This window comes from Microcaecilia unicolor, chromosome 10 (genome assembly GCF_901765095.1).
Source record: "Microcaecilia unicolor chromosome 10, aMicUni1.1, whole genome shotgun sequence".
Classification (NCBI taxonomy): Eukaryota; Metazoa; Chordata; class Amphibia; order Gymnophiona; family Siphonopidae; genus Microcaecilia; species Microcaecilia unicolor.
In genome coordinates, this window is record NC_044040.1 from 217869809 (window position 1) to 217896362 (window position 26554).

Consider the following 26554-nt stretch of genomic DNA (forward strand, 5'->3'; position numbering starts at 1 on the left):
TGAGGTTGCATAATCCGGCTCAGTCTGTCGGCCAGACTGTTTACGCCTGCCAGATATGTTGCTTGGAGTACCATGCCGAGACGGCGAGCCCAAAGCCACATGCTGACGGCTTCCTGACACAGGGGGCGAGATCCGGTGCCCCCCTGCTTGTTGACATAGTACATGGCAACCTGGTTGTCTGTCTGAATTTGGATAATTTGATGGGACAGCCGATCTCTGAAAGCCTTCAGAGCGTTCCAGATCGCTCGCAACTCCAGGAGATTGATCTGTAGACCGCGTTCCTGGAGGGACCAGCTTCCTTGGGTGTGAAGCCCATCGACATGAGCTCCCCATCCCAGGAGAGAACGCATCCGTTGTCAGCACTTTTTGTGGCTGAGGAATTTGGAAAGGACGTCCCAGAGTCAAATTGGACCAGATTGTCCACCAATACAGGGATTCGAGAAAACTCGTGGACAGGTGGATCACGTCTTCTAGACCCCCAGCAGCCTGATACCACTGGGAGGCTAGGGTCCATTGAGCAGATCTCATGTGAAGACGGGCCATGGGAGTCACATGAACTGTGGAGGCCATGTGGCCCAGCAATCTCAACATCTGCCGAGCTGTGATCTGCTGGGACGCTCGCACCCGCGAGACGAGGGACAACAAGTTGTTGGCTCTCGCCTCTGGGAGATAGGCACGAGCCGTCCGAGAATCCAGCAGAGCTCCTATGAATTCGAGTTTCTGCACTGGGAGAAGATGGGACTTTGGGTAATTTATCACAAACCCCAGTAGCTCCAGGAGGCGAATAGTCATCTGCATGGACTGCAGGGCTCCTGCCTCGGATGTGTTCTTCACCAGCCAATCGTCGAGATATGGGAACACGTGCACCCCCAGCCTGCGAAGCGCCGCTGCTACCACAGCTAGGCACTTTGTGAACACCCTGGGCGCAGAGGCGAGCCCAAAGGGTAGCACACAGTACTGGAAGTGGCGTGTGCCCAACTGAAATCGCAGATACTGTCTGTGAGCTGGCAGTATCGGGATGTGTGTGTAGGCATCCTTCAAGTCCAGAGAGCATAGCCAATCGTTTTGCTGAATCATGGGGAGAAGGGTGCCCAGGGAAAGCATCCTGAACTTTTCTTTTACGAGATATCTGTTCAGGGCCCTTAGGTCTAGGATGGGACGCATCCCCCCTGTTTTCTTTTCCACAAGGAAGTACCTGGAATAGAATCCCAGCCCTTCTTGCCCGGATGGCACGGGCTCGACCGCATTGGCGCTGAGAAGGGCGGAGAGTTCCTCTGCAAGTACCTGCTTGTGCTGGAAGCTGTAAGACTGAGCTCCCGGTGGACAATTTGGAGGTTTGGAGGCCAAATTGAGGGTGTATCCTTGCCGGACTATTTGCAGACCCACTGATCGGAGGTTATGAGAGGCCACCTTTGGTGAAAAGCTTTCAACCTCCCTCCGACTGGCAGGTCGCCCGACACTGACACTTGGATGTCGGCTATGCTCTGCTGGAGCCAGTCAAAAGCTCGCCCCTTGCTTTTGCTGGGGAGCCGCGGGGCCTTGCTGAGGCGCACGCTGCTGACGAGAGCGAGCGCGCTGGGGCTTAGCCTGGGCCGCAGGCTGTCGGGAAGGAGGATTGTACCTACGCTTACCAGAAGTATAGGGAACAGTCTTCCTTCCCCCGAAAAATCGTCTACCTGTAGAGGTAGAAGCTGAAGGCTGCCGGCGGGAGAACTTGTCGAATGCGGTGTCCCGCTGGTGGAGAGACTCTACCACCTGCTCGACTTTTTCTCCAAAAATGTCCGCACGGCAAGGCGAGTCCGCAATCCGCTGCTGGATTCTATTCTCCAGGTTGGCGGCACGCAGCCATGAGAGCCTGCGCATCACCACACCTTGAGCAGCGGCCCTGGACGCAACATCAAAAGTGTCATAAACTCCTCTGGCCAGGAATTTTCTGCACGCCTTCAGCTGCCTGACCACCTCCTGAAAAGGCTTGGCTTGCTCAGGGGGAAGAGCATCAACCAAGCCCGCCAACTGTCGCACATTATTCCGCATGTGTATGCTCGTGTAGAGCTGGTAAGACTGAATTTTGGCCACGAGCATAGAGGAATGGTAGGCCTTCCTCCCAAAGGAGTCTAAGGTTCTAGAGTCTTTGCCCGGGGGCGCCGAAGCATGCTCCCTAGAACTCTTAGCCTTCTTTAGGGCCAGATCCACAACTCCAGAGTCGTGAGGCAACTGAGTGCGCATCAGCTCTGGGTCCCCATGGATCCGGTACTGGGACTCGATCTTCTTGGGGATGTGGGGATTAGTTAAAGGCTTGGTCCAGTTCGCCAGCAATGTCTTTTTGAGGACATGGTGCAAGGGAACAGTGGACGCTTCCTTAGGTGGAGAAGGATAGTCCAGGAGCTCAAACATTTCAGCCCTGGGCTCGTCCTCCACAACCACCGGTAAGGGGATGGCCGTAGACATCTCCCGGACAAAGGAAGCAAAAGACAGACTCTCGGGAGGAGAAAGCTGTCTTTCAGGAGAGGGAGTGGGATCAGAAGGTAGACCCTCAGACTCCTCGTCAGAGAAATATCTGGGGTCTTCTTCCTCCCACGAGGCCTCACCCTCGGTGTCAGACACAAGTTCACGGACCTGCGTCTGCAACCGTGCCCGGCTCGACTCCGTGGAGCCACGTCCACGATGGGGGCGTCGAGAGGTAGACTCCCTCGCCCGCATCGGCGAAGCTCCCTCCGCCGACGTAGTCGGGGAGCCCTCCTGGGAGGTGGCCGCAGTCGGCACCGCACGCGGTACCGACGTCGGGGACCTCACCCCGGGCGATGGGCCAGCCGGCGCCACGCTCGATGGTACCGGAGGCGCAAGCACCGCCGGTACCGGAGGGGTAGGGCGCAACAGCTCTCCCAGAATCTCTGGGAGAACGGCCCGGAGGCTCTCGTTCAGAGCGGCTGCAGAGAAAGGCATGGAGGTCGATGCAGGCGTCGACGTCAGAACCTGTTCCGGGCGTGGAGGCTGTTCCGGGCTGTCCAGAGTTGAGCGCATCGACACCTCCTGAACAGAGGGTGAGCGGTCCTCTTCGGTGCCGATGCCTGCTGGGTGCCGACTCCCTCGGCGACCCAGAGCTCTCGGTGCCGACGCGGGGAGGGGACCGGTGTCGATGCTTCTTCGACTTCTTCCGAAGCATGTCACCGGAGCTCCCCGGCACCGACGAGGAGGACGTAGAATCCAGCCGTCGCTTCCTCGGGGCCGAGGCCGAAGGAGGCGGTCTCGGGGGGGCTGTACCGCAGGAGCCCTCAGGGTAGGAGGAGACCCACCCGAGGGCTCACCGCCACCAGCAGGGGAATGGACAGCCCTCACCTGCACTCCACACGATGCACCACCGTCCGACGACATCAGGAGACGAGGTCCCCGGTACCACCGACGTCGATGCAGCTATCCGATGTCTCGGCGCCGATGCAGAGGGCCGATGCCTCGATGCACTCGATGCACTGGCAGCCAAGGAAGAAGGTCTGGACGCTGATGACGTCGATGCACACGATGACCCCGGTGCCGATGCCGACGAAGAGCCCGAGAACAAAACGTTCCACTGGGCCAATCTCGCTACTTGAGTCCGCCTTTGTAAGAGGGAACACAGACTACAGTTCTGGGGACGGTGCTCGGCCCCCAGACACTGAAGACACGAAGAGTGCCTATCAGTGAGCGAGATTACCCGGGCGCACTGGGTGCACTTCTTGAAGCCGCTGGAAGGCTTCGATGTCATGGGCGGAAAAATCACGCCGGCGAAGTCAAAATCCGAAATGACGAATTTGGAGCACCAAAACTTTAAGGGAGAAAAATCTCGACCGAGGCCGAAAAGAGGCCTACCCCGACAACGAAAGAAAACTTACCGGGGCAAAAACTGGAAATACGGGAAGAGGCAAACGAAACCCAAGAGGGTTTCCGGAGCACTTTCCGAACGAAAAGAAACTTTTCCGAAGAAAAAACACGTCGATTAAATAACGGACGCGCGAGGTCGGACTCTCCGGGCTCACCACGGCAAAAAAACACAGCCGTACCGAGTGCGGACGAAAGAAGACTGGCCGGCTCGAGCCGGTTTCGGGCGGGAAGACGGCCGCGCATGCGCGGTGCGCGCGGGCGCGCGAGAGCTAGCAAAGGTCTTTGCTAGGAAGATTCCGATTGGAGGGGCTGCCGAGGACGTCACCCATCAGTGAGAACAAGCAGCCTGCTTGTCCTCGGAGAACAGTTTTCCACAGGATCAGGCACTCATTTTCTCATTTCAGATTCAGTCTTACTGAGGAGAAAGCTAAGAAAAGGAGGGACGGCTGCATCAGCCAGCAGGGACTCTGACACTGATACAGAGTTGACCCCACAGCTTCACTGCAGTGGAAGGGATCAGCAAAGAATGTGATAATGGTAATCATTGTGCAAATTCACTGTCATAAACAAAGGACTGTTTACCACTTCAAACATTTATTTTGGCCTCTGAAACCAATCATCTTATTTGCTTATAAATGTAAATATTGCATGAGGCATTGTGCAAGTTTTATAACCTGAAAATGCAGAGTTAAAGCCAAACACAAATACATCAACTTTTTAATTCAATACCTCTCTTCTAAAGGGGGAACGCCCTAAAAAATTAACCTTCCACATCAATTAAAATTTTTAATCACTCAATCATGAATACAATTTTTAATTGCATAAACCGGCCAATAGGTAGTTTTATTTTTGGGTACACCACTATAGTAATTCCAACCCTGCAAGAGGTTAACTCTCCCTCCTACCTTGCAACATTCTCCTCTCTATCTTTCTCGCCTCCCTGCCATCAAGAATCTCTGTATCTCTCTATCCCTCCTCCAGTATCACACCTCTGTCACCCTCATCCCCCACCATCACTCTCTCTAGTTAATTTCCCCATACAACACTGCCCCATCTTTCTCTCTCTTCCCTCTCACCTTCCAGCATCATCGCTGCCCCATCTCTATCCCCTCCATCCAGCATCATTCCATCTTGCCCCCCCCCTTCCACCACCATCCAGCATTGCAGCTTCTCTCTCCATTTCCTCTTCCCTGCTGCTTCCTCCCTCACTCGCTGGACAGCTTCTCCACTCAGTCCACTGCTTCCCTGTGTCTGCAAGAGGGTGGTGGCAGCAGGAAATGGAAGGCTAGTGTAGGGATAATGCCCTTTGCACACCCCTGCTGGCTCTGCCAGTCTCACTCTTCTATAACAGGAAGTTACATCAGAGCGGCAGGTACTAATATGGCTGGCTTGTTGGGCAGATTGGATGGACCATCAAGTCTTTCTCTGCCATCATTATGATGTTAGACCTTAAATTCAATTCTGGTAAACACTGGCAACCTTATATGTGATGTGTGGCCAGATAACTTTTTTTCTTGCTGAAAATGTGCTGGCGGTTTCCATGGGTACTGGTTTGGCTCTTGGCCTGCATGATTTCCTCAGTATTATCTGCGCAGTCACAGAACGTAAGACCTTTCCTCCAATCAAAATGTCAGTGAACTTTAAAACGTTATAAAATGCAGCCAGCTATCTCCAGGATGGAAGATCTGACAACACTCTTCTGCTAGTCTGATTATAGATCAGTTTCCAAAAGTGAGGGAGATGAAAGGAAATACGGTGTTATTCCTCAGAGGATACTGAGAAAGTTAGTGACAGAGGATAATTCAGAGCTTCCCAAATTGTGGGTCACTAAATCTGCCTTTGGGGTCAGACCTAGTTGGGCTCTCCATAGAGGCAACATTATTCTGCACCTCCAGGGGGACACAGTTTTATTTGGCCACTATCATGGGGTCACAGCCACCAAAAGATTGGGAAGCACTGGTATAATCTGAACTTTATCTCCAAAGTTTGCCTGATCTATACCTAACCACACCAGACTAGTTCAAACCTTTGGTATAAGAATGAGGGGAAATTCAGTGCAGGGGGCAGCTGAAAGTCTTTTTGCATAGGACAGCCCAAGCATCTCCCCTTCCCTTACCTACTATCCCATAGCCCCCACCCCATGGTGTCCTGAATATCTCTCCTTGCCTCTCTCTCAACTCCTCTCCCCTCCCCCCCCCCCCCCCCCCCCCCCCCCCCGCCAATGGTGCTAAGTATTTCTCTCCTCCTCCCCTGTGGTCTCCACCATCTTTCTCCTTCCTTTCACCTCCCCCCCCCCCCCCCCCGCAACATGTTTATTACCTTACCTCCCTCCTCCAGGGTTGTGACATTTGAACTAGCATAACAACAAAAGCATCAGGGCCAGCGGGTGTGAGGCCTTCAGCATCTGCCCATGCTCAAGGCCCCACTGGTTCTGCTGGTTTGAGTGCTGCCACCCTGGAGGAGAGAAAGTAAAGGAGGAAACAATTCAAGGGAGAGGGGGCAGGGGGAGGCAGACAGAAGTAAAATATTGGGGGTGTTATGGCACCCCTACTTAACCCATTCCGATGCCTACGATGAAGCATCTTCCATGCAGAACCGCTCAGGTCTCTACTTACTCTGTCTGCTCCTTGTGGATGATCCAGCAGAGCTGGGGCGACTGGTTTGCTGAGGTCCAGACTGAGAGAACTGTGGTGCAATGGTTGGTGTGTGGCCTTTCCTGGGACTCAGAAGCACTGCCTCCGGGCTGCCAGACAGGTGGGACCTGCTGCTATAAGCAGGGCTGAAACTACCAAAGAAATAGTGAAGGAGAAAACTAATCAGTGGAGAAAGGAGTGTGATCTTTCCAAAATAAGAGTAGCAGTCTGGGATGGAGGGGTGACAAAGATACAGCTCATTGAGAGTAATCAAAATCCCCAGTTCCTACAGCAGTTCAAGGGTCGAGTCTGTGACAATTCTGTGGCTCATTTGTATAAATGGCATATTAATATCAACTTATATTTTACTTCATAAAATAAACTTGTTTTCTGATGTTTCTTCTGTGTCTGGTTGATCTCAATGATTAGTGCTGGGAAGGGAGGCAAAGGACAGAGAATACAGGTAGAAGAGGGGACAAAGAGGGGAATCAAGGAGTTGAGAGAGGGAAGATCACATGGAAAGGGGAATAAGGAACACAAGGAAAGGAAAGGGCAATGAGGGGAAGGGGGAGAAGAATCACAAGGAGAGGCCGATTTTTCCTGTGCAAAGCATTTCATAAATTTCAATAACCAATACTGCCTGCAGTGCACAACCTCTGTGGTTATATTGCAGAATGGAGATGCTGGCCGAAAGAATATAGCTTATACTCTCCACGTGCGTATCCAAGGTTCTGTGGCTCTGATGTGATAAGACAAAGGTGCTTTTGGAGTGAAATGTTTTCTGTTTACTGGTAGCTGTACAGTCGTAAGAACATAAGAATAGCCATACTGGATCAGACCAATGGTCCATCTAGCTCAGTATCCTGCTTCCAGCAGTGGCCATCCAGTTCACAAGTACTTGGCAGAAACCCAGTAAATAGCAACATTCCATGGTACCAATCCCGGGGCAAGCAGTGGCTTCCCCCTTGTCAATCTCAATAATAGACTATGGACTTTTCCTCCAGGAACTTGTCCAAACCTTTTTTTTTTTTTTAAACTCAGGTATGCTAACTGCTGTTACCACATCCTCTGGCAGTAAGTTCACAGCTTAACTATTCTTTGAATGAAAAAAATATTGCTTCCTATTTGTTTTAAAAGTATTTCCATGTAACTTCATTGAGTGTCCCCTGGTCTTTGTACTTTTTGAAAGCGTGAAAAATCGATTCACGTTTACCCATTCTACACTACTCTGGATTTTGTAGACCTTAATCGTATTTCCCCTCATCCTTCTCTTTTCCAAGCTGAAGAGCCCTAACCTCTTTAGCCTTTCCTCATATGAGAGGAGTTCCATCCCTAATTCTGCTATATCTTTTTTTTGAGATACAGTGATCAGAATTGAATGCAATACTCAAGGTGAGGTTGCACCGTGGAGCGATACAGAGGCATTATAATATTCTTGGTCTTATTTTGCATCCATTTCCCTAATAATTCCTAGTATCCTGTTTGCTTTTTTGGCCACCATCGCCACACACTGGGCAGAAGATTTCATATAGAAACAGGCTGAATGGAAATCTGTTGTGTTAAGCCCATAACGTAGAGCATCAGTATCCATCTTAGATTGGTTCTGTGCTGCACATAAAATGGTGGTCTAGGTCGTATGCCCCACAGTCCCATTAAACCACATCTCTATGTTCACGGATTTTGTTGTCTATAATACTGTAGTTTCTACCATTTTACCTGGCACTGACGTCAGGCTGACCGATCTATAGCTTTCTGGGTCATCCCTGGAAACCTGAAGTTGATTTTAATGGTAGGTTACAGATTACTAATGGTAGATCTTCAGTTTCATTTTTGCATTTTTTTTTCTGTGTGGAGGAGTAGCCTGGTGGTTAGTGCAGTGGACTTTGATCCTAGGGAACGGGGTTCAATTCCCACTGCAGCTCCTTGTGACTCTGGGCAAGTCACTTAACCCTCCATTGCCCCTAGTACAAAATAAGTACCTGTATATAATATGTAAACTGGTTTGAATGTAGTTGCGAAAACCACAGAAAGGTGGTATACCAAGTCCCATTCCCTTTCCTTCCCTATACGAAATACACTGTATCACAGACCAGGCTCATTTGGTGATCTTCGTGTTGCTGGATCTATCATCTGCATTTGACTTAGTTGACCATGACTGTTCAAAAACGCTTATGTTCCCTAGGAATTTCTAGCTCAATTTTTATTTTTATTTAAAAGGATTTCAAACAAATACAATCAAGTAAATAAAACTTGTACAGCAAAACTGATTACTTTGAAAATAAGAAAAAATACTAACAAGAAATCCAACTTTCCATAACCAATTCATCTCCCAATACAAGTATGGGAAAATCCAATAACCATTAAGCAGAGAAGAAAAAAGAAGAAAACTCGGGGAAAAAAAGGTGGCATACTTGAACAAAGAAAAAGTAGTCAAATAATTCTTCTATTACCCCTCAAGCCACTCCTGAAAAAGCATCAGATGTTAGATTTGTCGGGTCACAGAAAACATACGTAACAGAATGACAGATTATAATACATTTATAGGAGAATCAGTGGCGTATCAAGGGGGGGGGGGGGCAGTGGGGGCGGTCATTCGCTACCTTCCACATGATCATGTATCTATCGTTCCCCTCATGGTGTTCCAAAAGGTTCTGTTCTTGGTCCCACTCTTTTTTGTATTAATAATTTATTTATATACGTATGTATTTATTTACTTATTTACTGCATCCCTAAACTGGCACAGTGACAGCTTCTACATGGTGCAAAGTTAGACGTCATATTGTTTTGTAAATTTTAATGCATAATTATTATTTGGTGATTTTTATAGATTAAACATTTGGCTAGTGGAAAGATTTGGGCACCCTTTCTGTCAGTACCTTGTAACCCCTCTGTTGGCAGAAATAATACTATGTTACTATCAGCCTAAATGCTGTTAGGCCTTAGCGCTTACAGACCTTAACCATGGTTCATATTTCATAACTGTACCCATAATATACACTATGTAAGTGCAGTGGCGTTCCTAGGGAGGGGGGCAGTGGGTGCAGTCCACCCCGGGTGCAAGCCGCAGGGGGGGGGTGCCACGCGCCTGTCGGCTCCGCTCGTTCCATGCTCCCTCTGCCCTGGAACAGGTTACTTCCTGTTCCGGGGCAGAGGGAGCATGGAACGAGTGAAGCCGACAGGTGCGCGGCACCCCCCCCCCCCCAGCATGTAAAAATGCACCCGGGGGGGGGAGGTGTTGTTTTGCCAGGGGGGGGGGGGTGCATCGGCGATCCGCCCCAGGTGTCAGCTGCCCTAGGAACGCCACTGTGTAAGTGACGGCATATAAAGACCTGAATGGTCCATCCAGTCTGCCCAACAGATTGAAATCAACAATGAATGTGATATTATATACTTGATCATGGTCTTTCTTTGGTGTTTCTGGGACATAGACCATAGAAGTCCGCTCGGCTTTGTCCTTGTGTTCCAACCACTGGAGTTGCCGTCAAAGCCCATTCCAGCCTATCCAAATCAGTCTTGTCATTTGCAGGACAAAGACCCTAAAAGTCTGCTCACGTTCCAAATTACTAGAGTTTCCGTCAAAGCTCTCTCCAGCCCATCCTAAAATGGATTGCAATATGCGGGACTCAGACCATACAAACCAGCCCAGCACTGGCCTTAGTTGATGCAGCCAGAGTTGCCATCTAAGCACCACTTGACTTGCAAACACATATGCAACCCTTTAAGTTTTGTTTTTTATATCATTCATTTTCTAATTAGAGATCCTCTGTGTTCATCCCAGGCCTTTTTGAATTCTGCCGTAGTTTTTTTTTCCACCACCACCTTTGGGAGGGTATTCCAGACACCAACCACCCTGTCCATGAAAAAGAATTTTCTGACATTACGCCTAAGTTTACCACCCCGCAACCTCCAGTTTTAACAGTTTCCCTTCTCTGGAAAAGGTTTGTTTTTATATTAATACTTTTCAAGTATTTAATAGTTTCCAAATGTTTCCTGTAGCCAGCTAAGAGTCTTTTTTATTCTTGATTTTCAATTTTGTTCCTATTCTTCCTTGCAGAACACTTCTAGTTCTGCATGTTTGGGAGCCCCCTACAGATATTCAATAGAGCTCAGCTCTGGGGACTGTGATAACTTTTCTTTCCTGTAACTACCTCCCGATTGATTTTGAGGTATGTTTCAGGATCGTCTTCTTTAAATATCCAAACTCATTTCCGTTCTAGTTTCTTCACTGACTGTGGAGTATCATCTTCTAGGATATGTTGATAGAATCTATTCTTCCTTCCACCTGTGCTGTATTTCCTACGCTACTGACTGGCACATAACTCCAAAGCATAACAGATCTACCACCATCCTAAACAGTTGTCAAGGTGCTCTTTTCTTCAAAAACTGTATCCTTCCCCCCCACCCCACACATATCTTGTATCATTTTATCATTAGTGCTTTTGTGAGAGTGACTTTGGCTTTCCTGGGAGAAGAGGAAATAGCAAATGACAGTATATTAGTAAGATGGAATGTATTGGAAATTGCCAGTCCCCTTAAGCACACTCTCTCACAGGGTCACAGTAATAGGCCTAGCTCTAGAGTACTCAGCGGCAGCGTGGTTCAGCCAGAAGAGATAAAACTGCAGAACAGAGAAAAGACAAGGAGGTCCAGAGCAGGAAGAGAAAGTTCTCTAGAATATGTCTCCATGACCAAGGTGGGAAAGTTCTCCTTCTGTAGTTTGTGGTCTGGAAGGAGCCCAACATTTTGTTGCTACTATCCTTCTGTGTACAGTTCAGTGGTGAAATGCTTTGCAATTCCCTCTGTTTCTGCGTTTAAGAGAGGTCCTGTATCCCTCTATATACAGCTCAGTGGTTAAATACTGGCAGACTGGATGGACCGTGCAGGTCTTTTTCTGCCGTCATCTACTATGTTACTATGTTACTCTGTATCTGAACCTCTGTTTGCTACTTCCCTGTGCAACTCTTACCCATTTGACTGCTCGTTAACCTTATCCAGTGTCAAATTCATGAGCCGAGGGGACAGAGAGCCAGAGGCTGATGGTTGCTGATCTGTTCTAGGAACAGGTGAGAAGATCCTTGATGTCTCCGTTTCAATTGCTATTGATAGGGAAGAAGAAAATAAATAGGTCACAGTGGACAGAATAATAATGTAGCCTTAAGAAGTTGCTATTTATTGCCTGTGTATTTGAACATATAATCCTGTCCATTCAAAATCTACTCAGTATCAGAGCAGAACCTTTCAGCAGTAACCCACCCTCAAAAGTACTGCCATGTTCTATCCTCACCAATACATTTCCTCTCGGAAGGGGGAGGGGAGGGGGGACATGACACCACTGAAAGGCCCTGTGCTGGCGCTGAATGGCTTTGGAGTGGCCAGGAAGAGGTAGGGTAGTAGCAGGAAAAAAGAAAGGGGTAGAGATACTGGATATGGGGCCAAGGTAGGGAAGGGGAGATGAAATGTTGGACCTCGGGGGAGGTAAAGAGTACACAGAGAAATGCTGGACCCTGGAAGCCTGGTAGGAAGGAAAAGGCGAGATGCTTGCCACTTGGGGAGGGTAGTAGAGAGAGGAAGTGGGTTGTTGGCCACCAGGGGAGGGAGAGAGGCTGGACCATGTGGGAGGGGTTATTATGGAGGATAAGATGCTGGGAGGTGTGGTTAAGGAGGGGAAGGGGAAATGTGGGCCACCTGTGTGGGGGGGGGGGTGGAGGCACAGAGAGGAAAATGGCTTGCTGGCCACTTGGGGGCACAAAATTCTAGACTATGGGTGGGGGATACAGCTGTGAACTGCCCCTGCATATTGGGGGGGGGGGGGCATATAGATGAACGTTTGCCACGGGCACCAGATACTCTTGGGCTTCCCTGGCTGATGGGCAGAGTTCTTACAGCAAGTGAAAGGCAAAACAGGAAAGATGAATTACCATTCTACTGCTGTACCATACATGTGCATCTGTTCCTGCCTGCCACTGTCGCACAAGATCTCCTCAGTCTATTACTAGCTAAAGGAATACAACTCCTTGGGGAGCGGGGAGGGCTGTAAGGATTCTTTTGGGACACTTCATCCAGAAAAATAGTTGCTGTGACAAACAACTCAATGACGACAAAAGATCCCAGCTGGGAGCACAAGGCCAAAAAATGGCCTACACTGGTCTAAAAAATTAAACTTAAAAGCTGTTGAAAAACTTGACTAAAATTATTGGGTAGACGTGAAAGACCACATGAGAACAACAGGACTTACAGACTTTCAAGCAAAATTAGATTTTCAGATGCTAAGGTGAATTAGGTGGGAGGAGTCGTTGGAACACTGTCTAATAATCAGAGCTTTTCTTGAGGGGGTACTTGGGGGTACTGAGTACCGGCATCTTTTCTATTGTCTGCTAAAATCGACCCATGGTCCCTAAGTTTTAATGAAAGAGCTCAGGCTCTACACCCCAATTCTGCCTTGTCATAGATTCTGTGAGTGGTTGCAGGGGGCCTGGCTATTGTGGGGTGGGTCCCTCAGTGATCACCTGAACCCTGAAGGGTAGCCTGGCATTTGAATACCAGCAACTTTTTTTTCCAGAAAAAAATGCACTGCTTACTTCTCATAACATGATGTCTGTTTTAGTGGCCCTTTACCAGGAGAAAAAAAAAAATCTCTGCACAACTATAACAGGTGCTAGGGTGCCCCTAAAATACATATTGTTTACAATTTATAACAAATTACTACTCTACTTATGAAAAGTTATTCTGTTATTATACTTCTGTGTACATCCGTATACTGCACAAGTCGGCATGTTTGGAAATATAAGTGAGATTAAATACAAACGCTAAAGAATGACAACATGGATGCAGCAGCTCATAGGTTTGCTTGCTTTGTTTTGCGAGAATGTCAATGACGGCTGCACAGAGAAGGGGAAACTGAGACTGGCCTAATTGGTCGCGTCTGAGAGGTCCACTACACAAGCATGCTTTTACCTGCAGAAAGGCCACACAATTTCATTAGAGGCTATTTATGAGCCTTTGAAAATTACCCTTAAAATAGGGAGGAACCAATTACCCTTATCGACTATTAGGAGTTTCAGCTGTTCTAATGTTATCAATAGAAATCAAACAAAATAAAACATGGAAAAGAAAATAAGATGATACCTTTTTTATTGGACATAACTTAATACATTTCTTGATTAGCTTTCGAAGGTTGCCCTTCTTCCTCAGATCGGAAATAAGCAAATGTGCTAGCTGACAGTGTATATAAGTGAAAACATTCAAGCATTACTATGACAGTCTGACAGGGTGGGAGGAGGGGGGTGGGTAGGAAGTATGCATGTTCTAATGCAAAGCGCAAGACAGTCAGTCATCTGAACTAAATTTTCCTAAGAAGAGGTTTGCTCGACTGCAACTCAGAGCAGCAAAACTCAACATTAAGTTCTCTTTTGGTCAAAATCTCTATACAAATCTTGATGGAAGCAGGGCTCATTGTGCTCATTCATGGCCATATCTACCTCCTCCTTTCTCTGGACACCACCAGATTCAAGAGCTGACCACTTTACCACATGCTGTGAAAGTAGGATGCGAGATGCAGAACAGAGCAGCCATAACAAAGTTGTACAGATGCTCTGAAAACCTCAATAAATCATGCCCCCCCCCCCCCCCACACTTCCAAAACCTTGACTTGGTGCACTGCAACGTTATCCCATTTTCTCAATCTGCAGGATTACACAGCTTGTGCTTACATGCAGAGGAGAGAGAGTACTCCGACGCTCTGGTCCTGTTGCCACTGCGTGTGGGTGGTCGGGATCCGTGCTGGGACTGCACTGTGCTGCCTCGGACAGAAATTGCTGCATGAGGAGGGTTGATGTCATTTTCTGGCCTAACAGAAAAATTCATAAGTCACAAATATCAATGAACTGCATGTGTTAAATAACAGCCATGCTAATGAGCAACTCCTCCTCTTCTGTGACAGCTCTGGGTCTGTGTCAGTTATTACCAAAACAATATTTTTTATGCCTTCAAACATGCCTCAGTCACTTTTCCAATAACCCAACGCTATACTGTCTCAAAACAGTTCACACACACTCATCCAATTATTCCTTTCAACATCGTATAATAGGTATTCATTTTTGGATTTGAAATATTTCATTTTTTTAAAACAAGCCACATTTATTAGGAAAGGGATGGAGAATAAGACCGAACATACTATAATGCCTCTGTATTGCTCCATGGTGCGACTGCACCTTGAGTATTGCATTCAGTTCTGGTTGTCGTATCTCAAAAAAGATATAGCGGAATTAGAAAAAGGTTCAAAGATGAGCGACTAAAATGATAAAGGGGATGGAACTCCTCTCGTATGAGGAAAGGCTAAAGAGGTTAGGACTCTTCAGCTTGGAAAAGAGACAGATGAGGGGAGATATGATTGAGGTCTACAAAATCCTGATTGGTGTTGAACGAGTAGAAGAAAAACGATTTTTTACTTGTTCCAAAAGTACAAAGACTAGGGGACAATCGAGGAAGTTACATGGAAATACTTTTAAAACAAATAATAGTTAAGCTCTGGAACTCATTGTCGGATGATGTGGTAACAACAGTTAATGTATCTGGCTTCAAAAAAGGGTTGGACAAATTTCTGGAGGAAAAGTCCATAGTCTGCTACTGAGACAGTTATGGGAAGCAACTGCTTGCCCTGGGATTTGGCCACTGTTTGGAAAACAGGATGCTGGGCTAGATGGACCATTGGTCTGACCCAGTATGGCTACTCTTATGTTCTTATGGATTGCTGAGAGCCTGCATGCAACCTTTTGACTCTTTTCTGTCTATCACTCTTTCTTTGCCTTGCTCTCTTTTGTAAACTGCTTAGTAGCATATATATTGTGCCTGGTGGTATATCAAGCCTTGGAAATACATAAAAATAAAGTCTTAGAAAAATGAGTGGATAACAGTATTCCCAGTGAGGAGATGGGATGAGGAGATGGGACATTTTTACTGCCTGACAAACCTGCCAAAAATATACTCCAAGAAAATTACAATGCGTAAAGATGATACCTTTTGTAAAGATGACAAAGCTTTTGAGATTACCATTGGTGTTTTTCATGCTATGTCTGATTAAACATGGTGAAACTTGTCAGTGTCAACTCTCTGTAAACAGGTGACCTTACTTCACTTTTTCATATGTGCTGATGGGGAAAATGAAATGAAAACATGTATCTTGTTTTCAGTTGGGTCCCAGAGACTGTCACAGTTCAAGGAAAACATGAGCCCTTGGACCGTAGCTGGATCCGACTATGGCAGGTGAGTCACTTGGGCTAGGTACAGCACCAGGCAAAGTACTAGGCAAGGCTTGGCAGAAGACAAGGCAAGCAGGACTTGGACTGGAAAGGCAGACATGACTAGACAGGACAAGGCTAGAACTGGATCCAGACAAGGCAAGGGACAAGGCAGGAGACTGATACAGACAAAACAAGGCTGGACAAGACAGGCAGGACTTGGACTGGAAAGGCAGACATGACTAGACAGGACAAGGCTAGAACTGGATCCAGACAAGGCAAGGGACAAGGCAGGAGACAGAAACAGACCAAACAAGGCTGGACAAGACAGGCAGGACTTGGACTGGAAAGGCAGACATGACTAGACAGGACAAGGCTAGAACTGGATCCAGACAAGGCAAGGGACAAAGCAGGAGACAGAAACAGACCAAACAAGGCTGGACAAGACAGGCAGGACTTGGCCTGGAAAGGCAGACATGACTAGACAGGACAAGGCTAGAACTGGATCCAGACAAGGCAAGGGACAAGGCAGGAGACAGAAACAGACCAAACAAGGCTGGACAAGACAGGCAGGACTTGGACTGGAAAGGCAGACATGACTAGACAGGACAAGGCTAGAACTAGATCCAGACAAGGCAAGGGACAAGGCAGGAGACAGAAACAGACCAAACAAGGCTGGACAAGACAGGCAGGACTTGGACTGGAAAAGGCAGCTATGCCTAGACAGGACAAAGCAAGGGACAAGGCAGGAGCTAGAAACAGACAAAACAAGACTGGACACGACATGCAGGACAAGGACTAGAAAAAGGGACAAGAGAGACAAAGCTAGGGCTAAAGACAAGGCAGGACTGGAGCTTGGCAGGAACTTGGCAGGAACTCGGGGACAATGCAGGACTGGAGCTTGGCAGGAAGACACACAAGGAAACCAGGAAGACCTTGCAAGGCAGGAGAATTCTTTGCGAAGGTAAGGAAGCTGAGACCCAGACACCCTTATATAGGGCTCAGCTTCCAACATCACTGGAAGGCATACTGGGGTTTCCCGTCTCTGGCCCCTTAAGAGGTGCACTTCCAGTGTGTGCGCCTAAGCCCATTTGCGCCGGAACCAAGGGAAGAAAATCAGACACCAAGTGGGCGGTCCTCACGCCATCAATCCAGCCCAGAGAGCCAGCGCAGAACCAAACTCCAACGCCCCCTTGGCATTGGAAGGTGAGTCGAGGTGCGTGGCACGGTGGCAGCTGTGATAGAGATATAGGAAAATACTTTATGAAACACGGCTTAGGGTTCTAAGCTTCAGTGTGTTCCTCTTCATACAAATGTCAAACAGTTCCAGTCCAACAAAGGGTTCTGGCTTGCTCCTGGTTTCTAACTCAATCTTTCTTATCCTACTTCAGTAGAACACAAGAGGCTTGAGGCAAGGAAATCAGGACTGGGCCTAAATCTAATTAGTAGTTACTGGGGTATACTGGCTAATAACTATACACCCACTGCTCAGTACTAGCATCAGTGTGGTAAGTTATGACTTACACTGGACAGGCAGCCCTGTGATAGCTGGGTGTGACAGGTCTCTGAAGGGTTCGTCAATGCTCTGGCGGAGGCCTGGGAGAATTCTCTTCTTTAATTTCTGAGTATGGGTCATTATCTAAGGAAGATATAAAAAGAGAAGCACCAGAAGCAAATTACTAAAATTAAACTTTCATCATCATTTTCTTCTTGTTTGCTGCTTCCATGTTGTGTCCCCCCCCCTCCCCCCCATATGGCGCGCTTGTGTTTTGGGGCTATGAATTTTAGGAAAGTTACAGTACAAAGACTGGATAATATAAACTAAAGAGATACAAGAGCTAATACTCACCCCCAAGTACTCTGTTGTCAGCAGCTTCTCCCCTGATAATTCACCCATTTGGGGCTGCAGCATCTCTGCCTTGTCCAGGTCTGGCTCCATGGCATCCTGATCCTCCTGTTGAAATGGCACACTGTGGTCAGTTTGCTGGACACAAAACACTCCCTCCCCAATCTCCACATAGCCAGGACTGCAAACTGCCCTCCTGCTCCTGCTAACTCCCTTCCCATTTCAGTCCTTATTCTTTACAAAATCACTTGGGACATGGAAAGTGAATAATGCTAACAAGGACTAAAAGAGAAGCCTCCTCAGGACTAAGGCATTCAAGGCCATTCTCTGAAAACAGGAGTCCTTGTCCTTCCCCCATCACCTCCACAATGCACCCAGAACCCAGCTGTTGGGCACAAATAAAAGATGGACAGAGGAGATAGAACGGTTACAAAACAGGGGAAAACCTTTGAGGAAAGGAAAGTAAAAGGGAAAAATGGACAAATCTTTCCTATATACCAAACAATGAAAGAACCTCAGAAGAGCAAGGCTGTAAGATAATAGCACGGTGCTGGGCATATGATATATGATTTCATGGTTGACTTGGCCCCAGGCCCCAACAGTGCCTCACCTACAGCTTAAGACTCATTATGTCGTCTCTCCTGTATTATAAAAATATGCATTTAACTGAAAGGATATGTCATCGGAAAGGGAGACCCAACAACAAAGGTATTTACTCTTTTCTGGTCTGAAGTTCTGTGAATGGTCTCTTTGTCTTGAAAGTGCCTTATTAAATCTTGATAGATTTTTCCACTACCATAATACTAGAGAAAGTCATTCTACTCTGTAGCACAAAGGGAACAGACCAATAAGCTCCCCTGCACCAATAAGCCGAAGAAGCAAATAATAGGTTCCTTAGGAACGAAATAATCTGCAGGTCCCACTATATAATTTTATTTCATTTCATCTTGGCATCACTGTACTGAGACAGAATAGATCAGGCTTCGGTTTGATCAAAAGACAGCCTTCATCCTCTCCAAAATGTGAGCATTCTCTCGTCCACGCCATAGTTGGCTGGGCCTCTGGAAATTTCAATCCTAGCATTCTGCATGGACATCTTGCGAGTCAAGTAATTTATTCATCAGATTTGCACAAGTCCTGCAATCAATAATCTGTTTAAAATCTTAAACCCTGTATTAATATGTAGCACCAAAACTCCTCTGCACCTAACACCCTCTTGTCCTGACCATTGATCCCAGGCTCTCTCTCAGGACCCATACTAGGCCTCTCTCTTGCACATTTAGAAAAGCTTTACCTTTGCATTCAAAGCCTGTACTCTCGTTTCTTCTTCAGATTTTACTGCAATAGATTTCTAGTTAATCTCCTAGTTTCTATGGGCACCTGCTAGGGAGTCTCAGATTTGGTAGCTGATTGGTAGGAGGATGTTAAAAAGTCTCCTAAGTGAGCACAAGAAGTGAGGGATCTAGGTGTCATCGCTGATGATACGTTGAAACCCTCTGCTCAGTGTGGTGTTGGCTAGGAAAGCAAATAAAATGTTAGGTTTAACAGGCAGCATGCGGACAACCCCAAACTTTACTGGATGGCAGCAAAAGCAGTATTGAGGGGAGACATAATAGCATTCGTGCAAGCACGCAAGAAAAAACAAGCTAAAGCTATCTTGCACTTGGAGACACAACTCAAAAAGGCTAAGAAGAAGTATATAGCGTTACCAAATGCAACGAATAAAGAGCAATATCAAGAGCTGCAAGTGACCCTTAACACACTAATTCACAAGCAAACCATGCGCTCCTCAATATATTATAAGTATAAGCTACAGCGATTCGAGTAGGGGCGATGTTAGCTAGAGTGGTGAAAACAGAGAGACCCAGCAGAGTGATAATGACAGTGAAAAATCAAAAGGGAACTCTAAAATACAAAAGTGAAGAGATAGCACAGGTATTCCATGCTTACTTCAGTTCACTATATGATCGCAGAACTGAGGAGGCCCCGGGAGACTTAGAGACATACCTTGAGGACATGGGATTCCCCCGGTTACAAAAGCAGGACATAGAACATTTAAATCAAACTATGACGGGTAGGGAAATACAAGATGCCATAGGGGCACTGGCCCTTAATTCAGCGCCGGGTCCCGATGGGTTCACGGGGGAATTCTACAAGAAACTGCCTAAGGTGGGAACAGGGGCGATAGAAGATAGCGAATTCCCCCCCAATGCAAATGAGGCCTTGATCACCTTAATACACAAACCAGGAAAACCAGACACGAACCCAGACTCATATAGACCCAGGGCTTTTTTTGAAGGGGTACTCGGGGGTACTGAGTACCGGCACCTTTTCCATTGTCTGCTAAAATTGAACCATGGTCCCCAAGTTTTAATGAAAGACCTCAGGCTCTACACACCAATTCTGCCTTGTCATGGATTTTGTGACTGGTTGCAGGGGGCCTGGCTATTGTGGGATGGGTCCCTCAGTCATCACCCCACCCCTGAAGAATGGCCTGGCATTTGAGTACCGGTACCTTTTTTGCTAGAAAAATGCACTGTATAGACCCATCTCATTGATTAATGTTGATGTCAAACTTCTAGCATGTATCATGGCTAAACGGTTGGGGCAGATCCTACCAAACCTTATAGGAGAGGAGCAAGTGGGGTTTGTGCAGAACAGGCAAGCGGGGAGTAATGTTAGGCGCTTACTACTAGCAATGGCAAAATGTAAGCAGGAACAGATGTCAGCGCTGATCCTAAGCCTGGATGACGAAAAGGCGTTTGATAAAGTGGATTGGAGGTTCCTGTTCGGAGTGCTTAGGTACATGGGGATCCAGGGATGGTTCTATGAGGCACTATGAGCCCTGTATAACAAGCCAGGGGCATTTGTATTGGTCAATGGGGTAAGAGGGGGGTCAATTCCAGATCAGGCAAGGAACCCGACAGGGATGTCCCACTGTCGCTGCTCCTATTTATACTATCAATGGAGCCACTACTGTGAGCTCTGAAACAAGAGGCAGGAGTTAAAGGGGTAGCGTTAGAAGGAGGCATAATCAAAGCATTGGCATTTGCAGACGACCTGTTAGTAATAGTAAAAGAACCGGATCAATCGATCCCCAAAATTATGGAGGTGGTGAAGGAATATGGTGACCTCTCGGGGTATACGTTGAATATTCAGAAGTCAAGAGCGTTGCAGGTTCTAAAGGAAGACAACGTACAACAGAGGCTGCCAATGAATATAGAGTGGGAACTGGACGCCCTTAAGTATTTGGGAGTTAGAATCCCCCGGGAGTTAACAGACGTGTATGCATGGAATGTAAAGAAGTTGTTGAATGAGACTAGAATAAGATTACAAATGTGGCAGGGTTTCTTCCCTTTAACACTCCTGGGAAGGATAGCTTTGTACAATATGATGATAGTGCCTAGATGGCTATATGTGTTTCAAACACTGCCCCTATACCTGACTAAATATGATGAACAAAAGTTGAAAAAGATCCTTCAAAAATTCTTGTGGCAAGGGAAGAAACCTAGAATAGCAATGTTCCTGCTGCAGGTGTTGGTGGAGTATGGAGGCCTGGGACTTTTGAACATGAGACACATGATAATAGCAAGTGGGATGAGACATTTGAATGACTGGCTCCGAGCGACGCAGTATTTTACACCTACTGAAATTGAATTGAGAGAGCTAAAAGATAACCATATAAGCTACTTGCTGCATAAACGTGCAGGAGAGGAAAACAACCTGTTGAACGTAACTCAGATGTTGCCAACTGCTAGAGCAACGTGGCGCTGGTTATGCAGATATCATAGATTCTCGACACGAGTAACCCCATATTTGCCTATTTGTGGTAACCTGGACTTCCCTCCAGGAAAGCTATGCGAAGCATTCCAACGGTGGAGTAAAGGGGGGCTGGTGTATATTATGCATGCGCTGGACGCAGAAGGAAAGATCAAGCTGTAGGAGGAACTACAAACCCAATTTTCTTTACGGCCCACAGACTGGTTTCACTACTATCAATTAAAACATCATATAGACAGTTTGCCACAAGATTCGCTAACGGAAGATATCCAAGAGGAACTGGGTTCGGCTCTCTCTTTGGGAGCGCAACAAAAGGTTCCTCTGACTTGGCATCACAGGCACCTCAAAGATATGGCACAAGAACTGAACTTTGTTGCCCTGGCGAAAGCGTGGAGCACAGAACTAATGAAAACAATTACGGCTGAAATAGTGAAAGAGCAGCTCCTTGGATATAGAAAGACCACAGGAATCACAACCTACTGGGAAGTTCAGTATAAGTTTGCAATGCGGAGGGCCTTCCATATGGGACTCTCCCCAGACGGGGCATGCCCGAAGTGCAAAGAGGAGGGAGCAACATTGGGCCATATGTTCTGGAGTTGTCCTCAGGTCAGTGACTTTTGGAAAAAACTGATCTAGCAGGTCTTGGACCTCTGGACAATAAGCTGGTGCTATGACATAAGACTGTTTGGGCGCCCAGGCTTGGTCCAACCGCTGCCCAAAGGGTAAAGAGCATTTGTACACTGCAAATTATGGTAGCAAAGAAGTCTATTTTGACAGCTTGGCTTTCCGCTGAAGGCCCTTCCGCTCAGCACTGGAGAGAACAGATGATACACTTTCCAACGGGCGACAAAAGCAAGAGCCTTCCAGAATTGCTGGAGCCCATTTTGGCTAACTCTGACACCTGCAGCTAGAGGTCACTTAATGAACATTTAAAATGAAGACAAAGTACTAATACTACTACTTGACATTTCTAGAGCGCTACTAGGGTTACGCAGCGCTGTACAGTTTAACAAAAAAGGACAGTCCCTGCTCAAAGGAGCTTACAATCTAAAGGACGAAATGACAAGTTGGGGCAGTCTAGATTTCTTAAATAGAGGTAAAGTGGTTAGGTGCCAAAGGCAACATTGAAGAGGTGGGCTTTGAGTAGGGATTTGAAGATGGGCAGGGAGGGGGCCTGGCGTATGGGCTCAGGGAGTTTATTCGAAGCATGGGGTGAGGCGAGGCAGAAAGGGCGGAGACTGTAAACAGTGTGAATCCAGGGGTAGGGAAGGGCGGGGGGAGGAGTAGGGAGGGGGGAGGGGGGGAATATGTTTATGAAGAGAAAATGCTGTATTTAAATGATTGCAGTTTTAAGCGCCTTGATTGTAAAGTAGAAGCTATCTCTTCAATAAAAAATACTTAAACATAAACTTTTATCATCCTCAGTTGTCTTTTATATCTTCTTAAGGGAGGTGTTCTATCCCCTTCATTATTTTTGTCACCCTTTTCTGAACCGTTTCTAGTTCTGCTATATTCTTTTTCAGAAAGATTTGTTTAATAAATCCTTGGAGACGGGGCAGGTTCCGTGGGATTGGAGAACAGCGGAGGTGGTCCCTCTTCACAAAAGTGGTGATAGGGAAGAAGCTGGAAACTACAGGCCGGTAAGCCTCACTTCAATTATTGGAAAAGTAATGGAAGCCATGCTGAAGGAAAGGATAGTGAATTTCCTGGAAGCAAATACGTTGCAAGATCCGAGACAACATGGTTTTACCAAAGGGAAATCATGCCAAACGAATCTCATTGAATTCTTTGACTGGGTGACAGGAGAATTAAATCAAGGACGTGCTATGGATGTAATCTACTTAGATTTCAGCAAAGCTTTTGACACGGTTCCCCACAGGAGGCTCTTGAATAAACTGGATGGGCTGAAGATAGGACCCGAAGTGGTGAACTGGATTAGGAACTGGTTGACGGGCAGACGCCAGAGGGTGGTGGTGAATGGAGTTTGCTCGGAGGAGGGAAAGGTGAGTAGTGGAGTGCCTCAGGGATCGGTGCTGGGGCCGATTCTGTTCAATATATTTGTGAGTGACATTGCCGAAGGGTTACGAGGTAAAGTTTGCCTTTTTGCGGATGACACCAAGATTTGCAACAGAGTGGACACCCCGGAGGGAGTGGAAAGCATGAAAAAAGATCTGCGGAAGCTAGAAGAATGGTCTAAGGTTTGGCAATTAAAATTCAATGCGAAGAAATGCAAAGCGATGCACTTAGGGAGTAGAAATCCACGGGAGACGTATGTGTTAGGCGGTGAGAGTCTGATAGATATGGACGGGGAGGGGGATCTTGGGGTGATAGTATCTGAGGATTTGAAGGCGACGAAACAGTGTGACAAGGCGGTGGCCGTAGCTAGAAGATTGCTAGGCTGTATAGAGAGAGGTGTGACCAGCAGAAGAAAAGAGGTTTTAATACCCCTGTATAAGACGTTGGTGAGGCCCCACCTGGAGTATTGTGTTCAGTTTTGGAGGCCATATCTTGCGAAGGATGTAAAAAGAATTGAAGCAGTGCAAAGAAAAGCTACGAGAATGGTATGGGATTTTCGTTACAAGACGTATGAGGAGAGACTTGCTGACCTGAACATGTATACCCTGGAGGAAAGGAGAAACAGGGGTGATATGATACAGATATTCAAATATTTGAAAGGTATTAATCTGCAAACGAACCTTTTCCGGAGAGGGGAAGGCGGTAGAACTAGAGGACATGAAATGAGATTGAAGGGGGGCAGACTCAGGAAAGATGTCAGGAAGTATTTTTTTCATGGAGAGAGTGGTGGATGCTGTGGATGCTTGGAATGCTCTCCCGCAGGAGGTGGTGGAGAGGAAAATGGTAACAGAATTCAAACGTGCGTGGGATAAACATAAAGGAATCCTCCTCAGAAGGAAGGGATCCCCAGAAGCTTAGCCGGCGGTGGGAGGCAGGGCTGGTGGTTGGGAGGTGGGGATAGTGCTGGGCAGACTTATACGGTCTGTGCCCTGAAAAAGACAGGTACAAATCAAGGTAAGGTATACACAAAAAATGGCACATGTGAGTTTATCCTGTTAGGCAGACTAGAAGGACCGTGCAGGTCTTTTTCTGCCGTCATCATGGAGAGAGTGTTCAGGTATTGTAGCAGTTTTAAACAGTAGGTTATAAATGGCAAGTAACAGGTGAGTAATTTCATAGTTGAGCTCTTGCAGGACTCTAGGGTGAATACCATCTAGTCCTGGGGATTTGTTGCTTTTTAGTTTGTCAATTTGATCTCTTGCCTCTTCTTAATTTAAGGGTTTACAACATAGCTAACTAGATAGTCAACATATGAAGTGACATAACAAAGACAAATGGACACCATTCAAGCAAATAATAGTACAGAATACACATGGTCAGAATATGGGCAATTTTACAATACACTGAAATCAGGAGGCCTCTTTTCAGAGGCAAGTTATTAGTCAGTAAACTCAGCTGTCTCTCCATAATACAAAAAAAGAGTTTTTAAAGCTGACAGGCAGGACAGGGGAATTACGGTAGACAGGAAGAAAAAGAGAGAGTAAAGTGGTGACAGAGAAAACATGGAACATGCTTGAGCTACTTCAAAAATAAATGTACATTTATATATACAAAGCGAATGTATTTCCAGGCTTGGCAAAACAGATTTATGTGGTGTATCTCAAATATAGATCCTACAGCTGTGAAACGTAGAGTACAGTAGGATGCTGATTATCCAACCTGCTTCCATTCTTTATGTTTTAAAAACATTTTATCGCAATCTCTGTATTATAGTTATCAAATTATAACTGATTTAGTAAAAAAAAAAAAAAAATTGTAAAACATCACAGTTGGTATTTTTTTCCCATATATTGATGAAAACAAAAAATTATGCTCAACATGTAACTCTGAAAGTGTGTGCTCTTTTCAAAAATGAACATCTAGTCATCTAGATTTTCCATCATCCAGACTGCTCTCTGCAGAGGTTAATCCGGATAATTAGCATCCTACTGCATTACTAATCGACATCTATTAGAGACGCGTAACTCAAGTTAAACCTTGTACACAGCCCACATATTCTGGCCAATCAGATTTTCAAGGCAAACACTACTACTACTACTATTTAGCACTTCTATAGCGCTACAAGGCGTACGCAGCACTGCACAAACATAGAAGAAAGACAGTCCCTGCTCAAAGAGCTTACAATCTAATAGACAAAAAATAAAGTAACACACATATGCGGTTAATATACATTCAATACAAGGATATATTTGAATTAGGTCCATTACTGCTTTTAAAATATGGCAACAATTGTTTACAGAATTCACTGTTATTTGTCTTTGGGTGGGGGGATGTGGAAAGGGGGGGTTTGCCTTAGTTTGTGCTTGTTATACGCCAATAAAAAGATTTCAAATAAAATATCTGAAATTTAAATTGGTGTAATGGAGTATCTGCAGTGCCAGGCTGTGGGATGTTGTAATAAGTAATTAGTGCAATGAGCAAGTTCCACTCCTTTACAATCTCACCCCACCACCCCATGCTATGGAATCACTGCTATAATCTAATCACTCTTGTGCCAGTATCCTGTACCCCACATCCATGCCTGGTTTTTCTTATAGTAGATACATTTCTGCTTTCAAATGAGATAAATAACTTAGAACAACATAATGGCCCAGGATTTACCTCCTCATCATCTTCCTCCTCCTCATCGCCTGACTCAGGACACTCATTTGACCGCTCTTCTAGAAAGAAAAGGAGAAAAAGTTAAATGACAAAAAGGACCCATCTGATATGTTAGAACAGATCTAGGGTCAAACCCCCACTCCTACCACTGATGCCTGTGTGACCTTGATTAAGTCACTTTGCTCTCTTTTGTCTCATGAGATTCTACTTTCTATTACATAGCTCTGAACATATATAAATATAAGTTGCTTACCTGTAACGGTAGTTCTCCTTGGACAGATCATCTTGCAGCCACACAACTTGAAGTGACTCTCCATGACGTCACAGTCCCGGAACTCTCAAAAGCATTTATCTTTAAAAAGAGCATTAACGTATGAGCTCGTGGTAACCCACGCTCCCCCACACCATATAAATACCCAGTTACTCCGCCCCCTTGACGGTTCTTGCAAAAAGCTGGCGTCAACTGCAGGGTGGGTAGGGTGGGTTTGTGTGGCTGCAAGATGATCTGTCCAAGGAGAACTACCGTT

The 26554-nt window shown here is 46.4% G+C and overlaps 1 protein-coding gene across 1 annotated transcript in view; it reads right to left on the reverse strand.

Moving 5' to 3' along the window:
- ARMC9 (armadillo repeat containing 9) overlaps positions 1–26554 on the reverse strand; it is a 148723-nt gene that overhangs the window by 8227 nt on the left and 113942 nt on the right. Inside the window, 6 exon segments of the mRNA XM_030216555.1 lie at positions 6471–6640; positions 11455–11584; positions 14198–14334; positions 17249–17363; positions 17574–17678; positions 26028–26086. Of these exon segments, the coding sequence (XP_030072415.1) occupies positions 11492–11584; positions 14198–14334; positions 17249–17363; positions 17574–17678; positions 26028–26086 (509 nt within the window). The 3' untranslated portion in view covers positions 6471–6640; positions 11455–11491.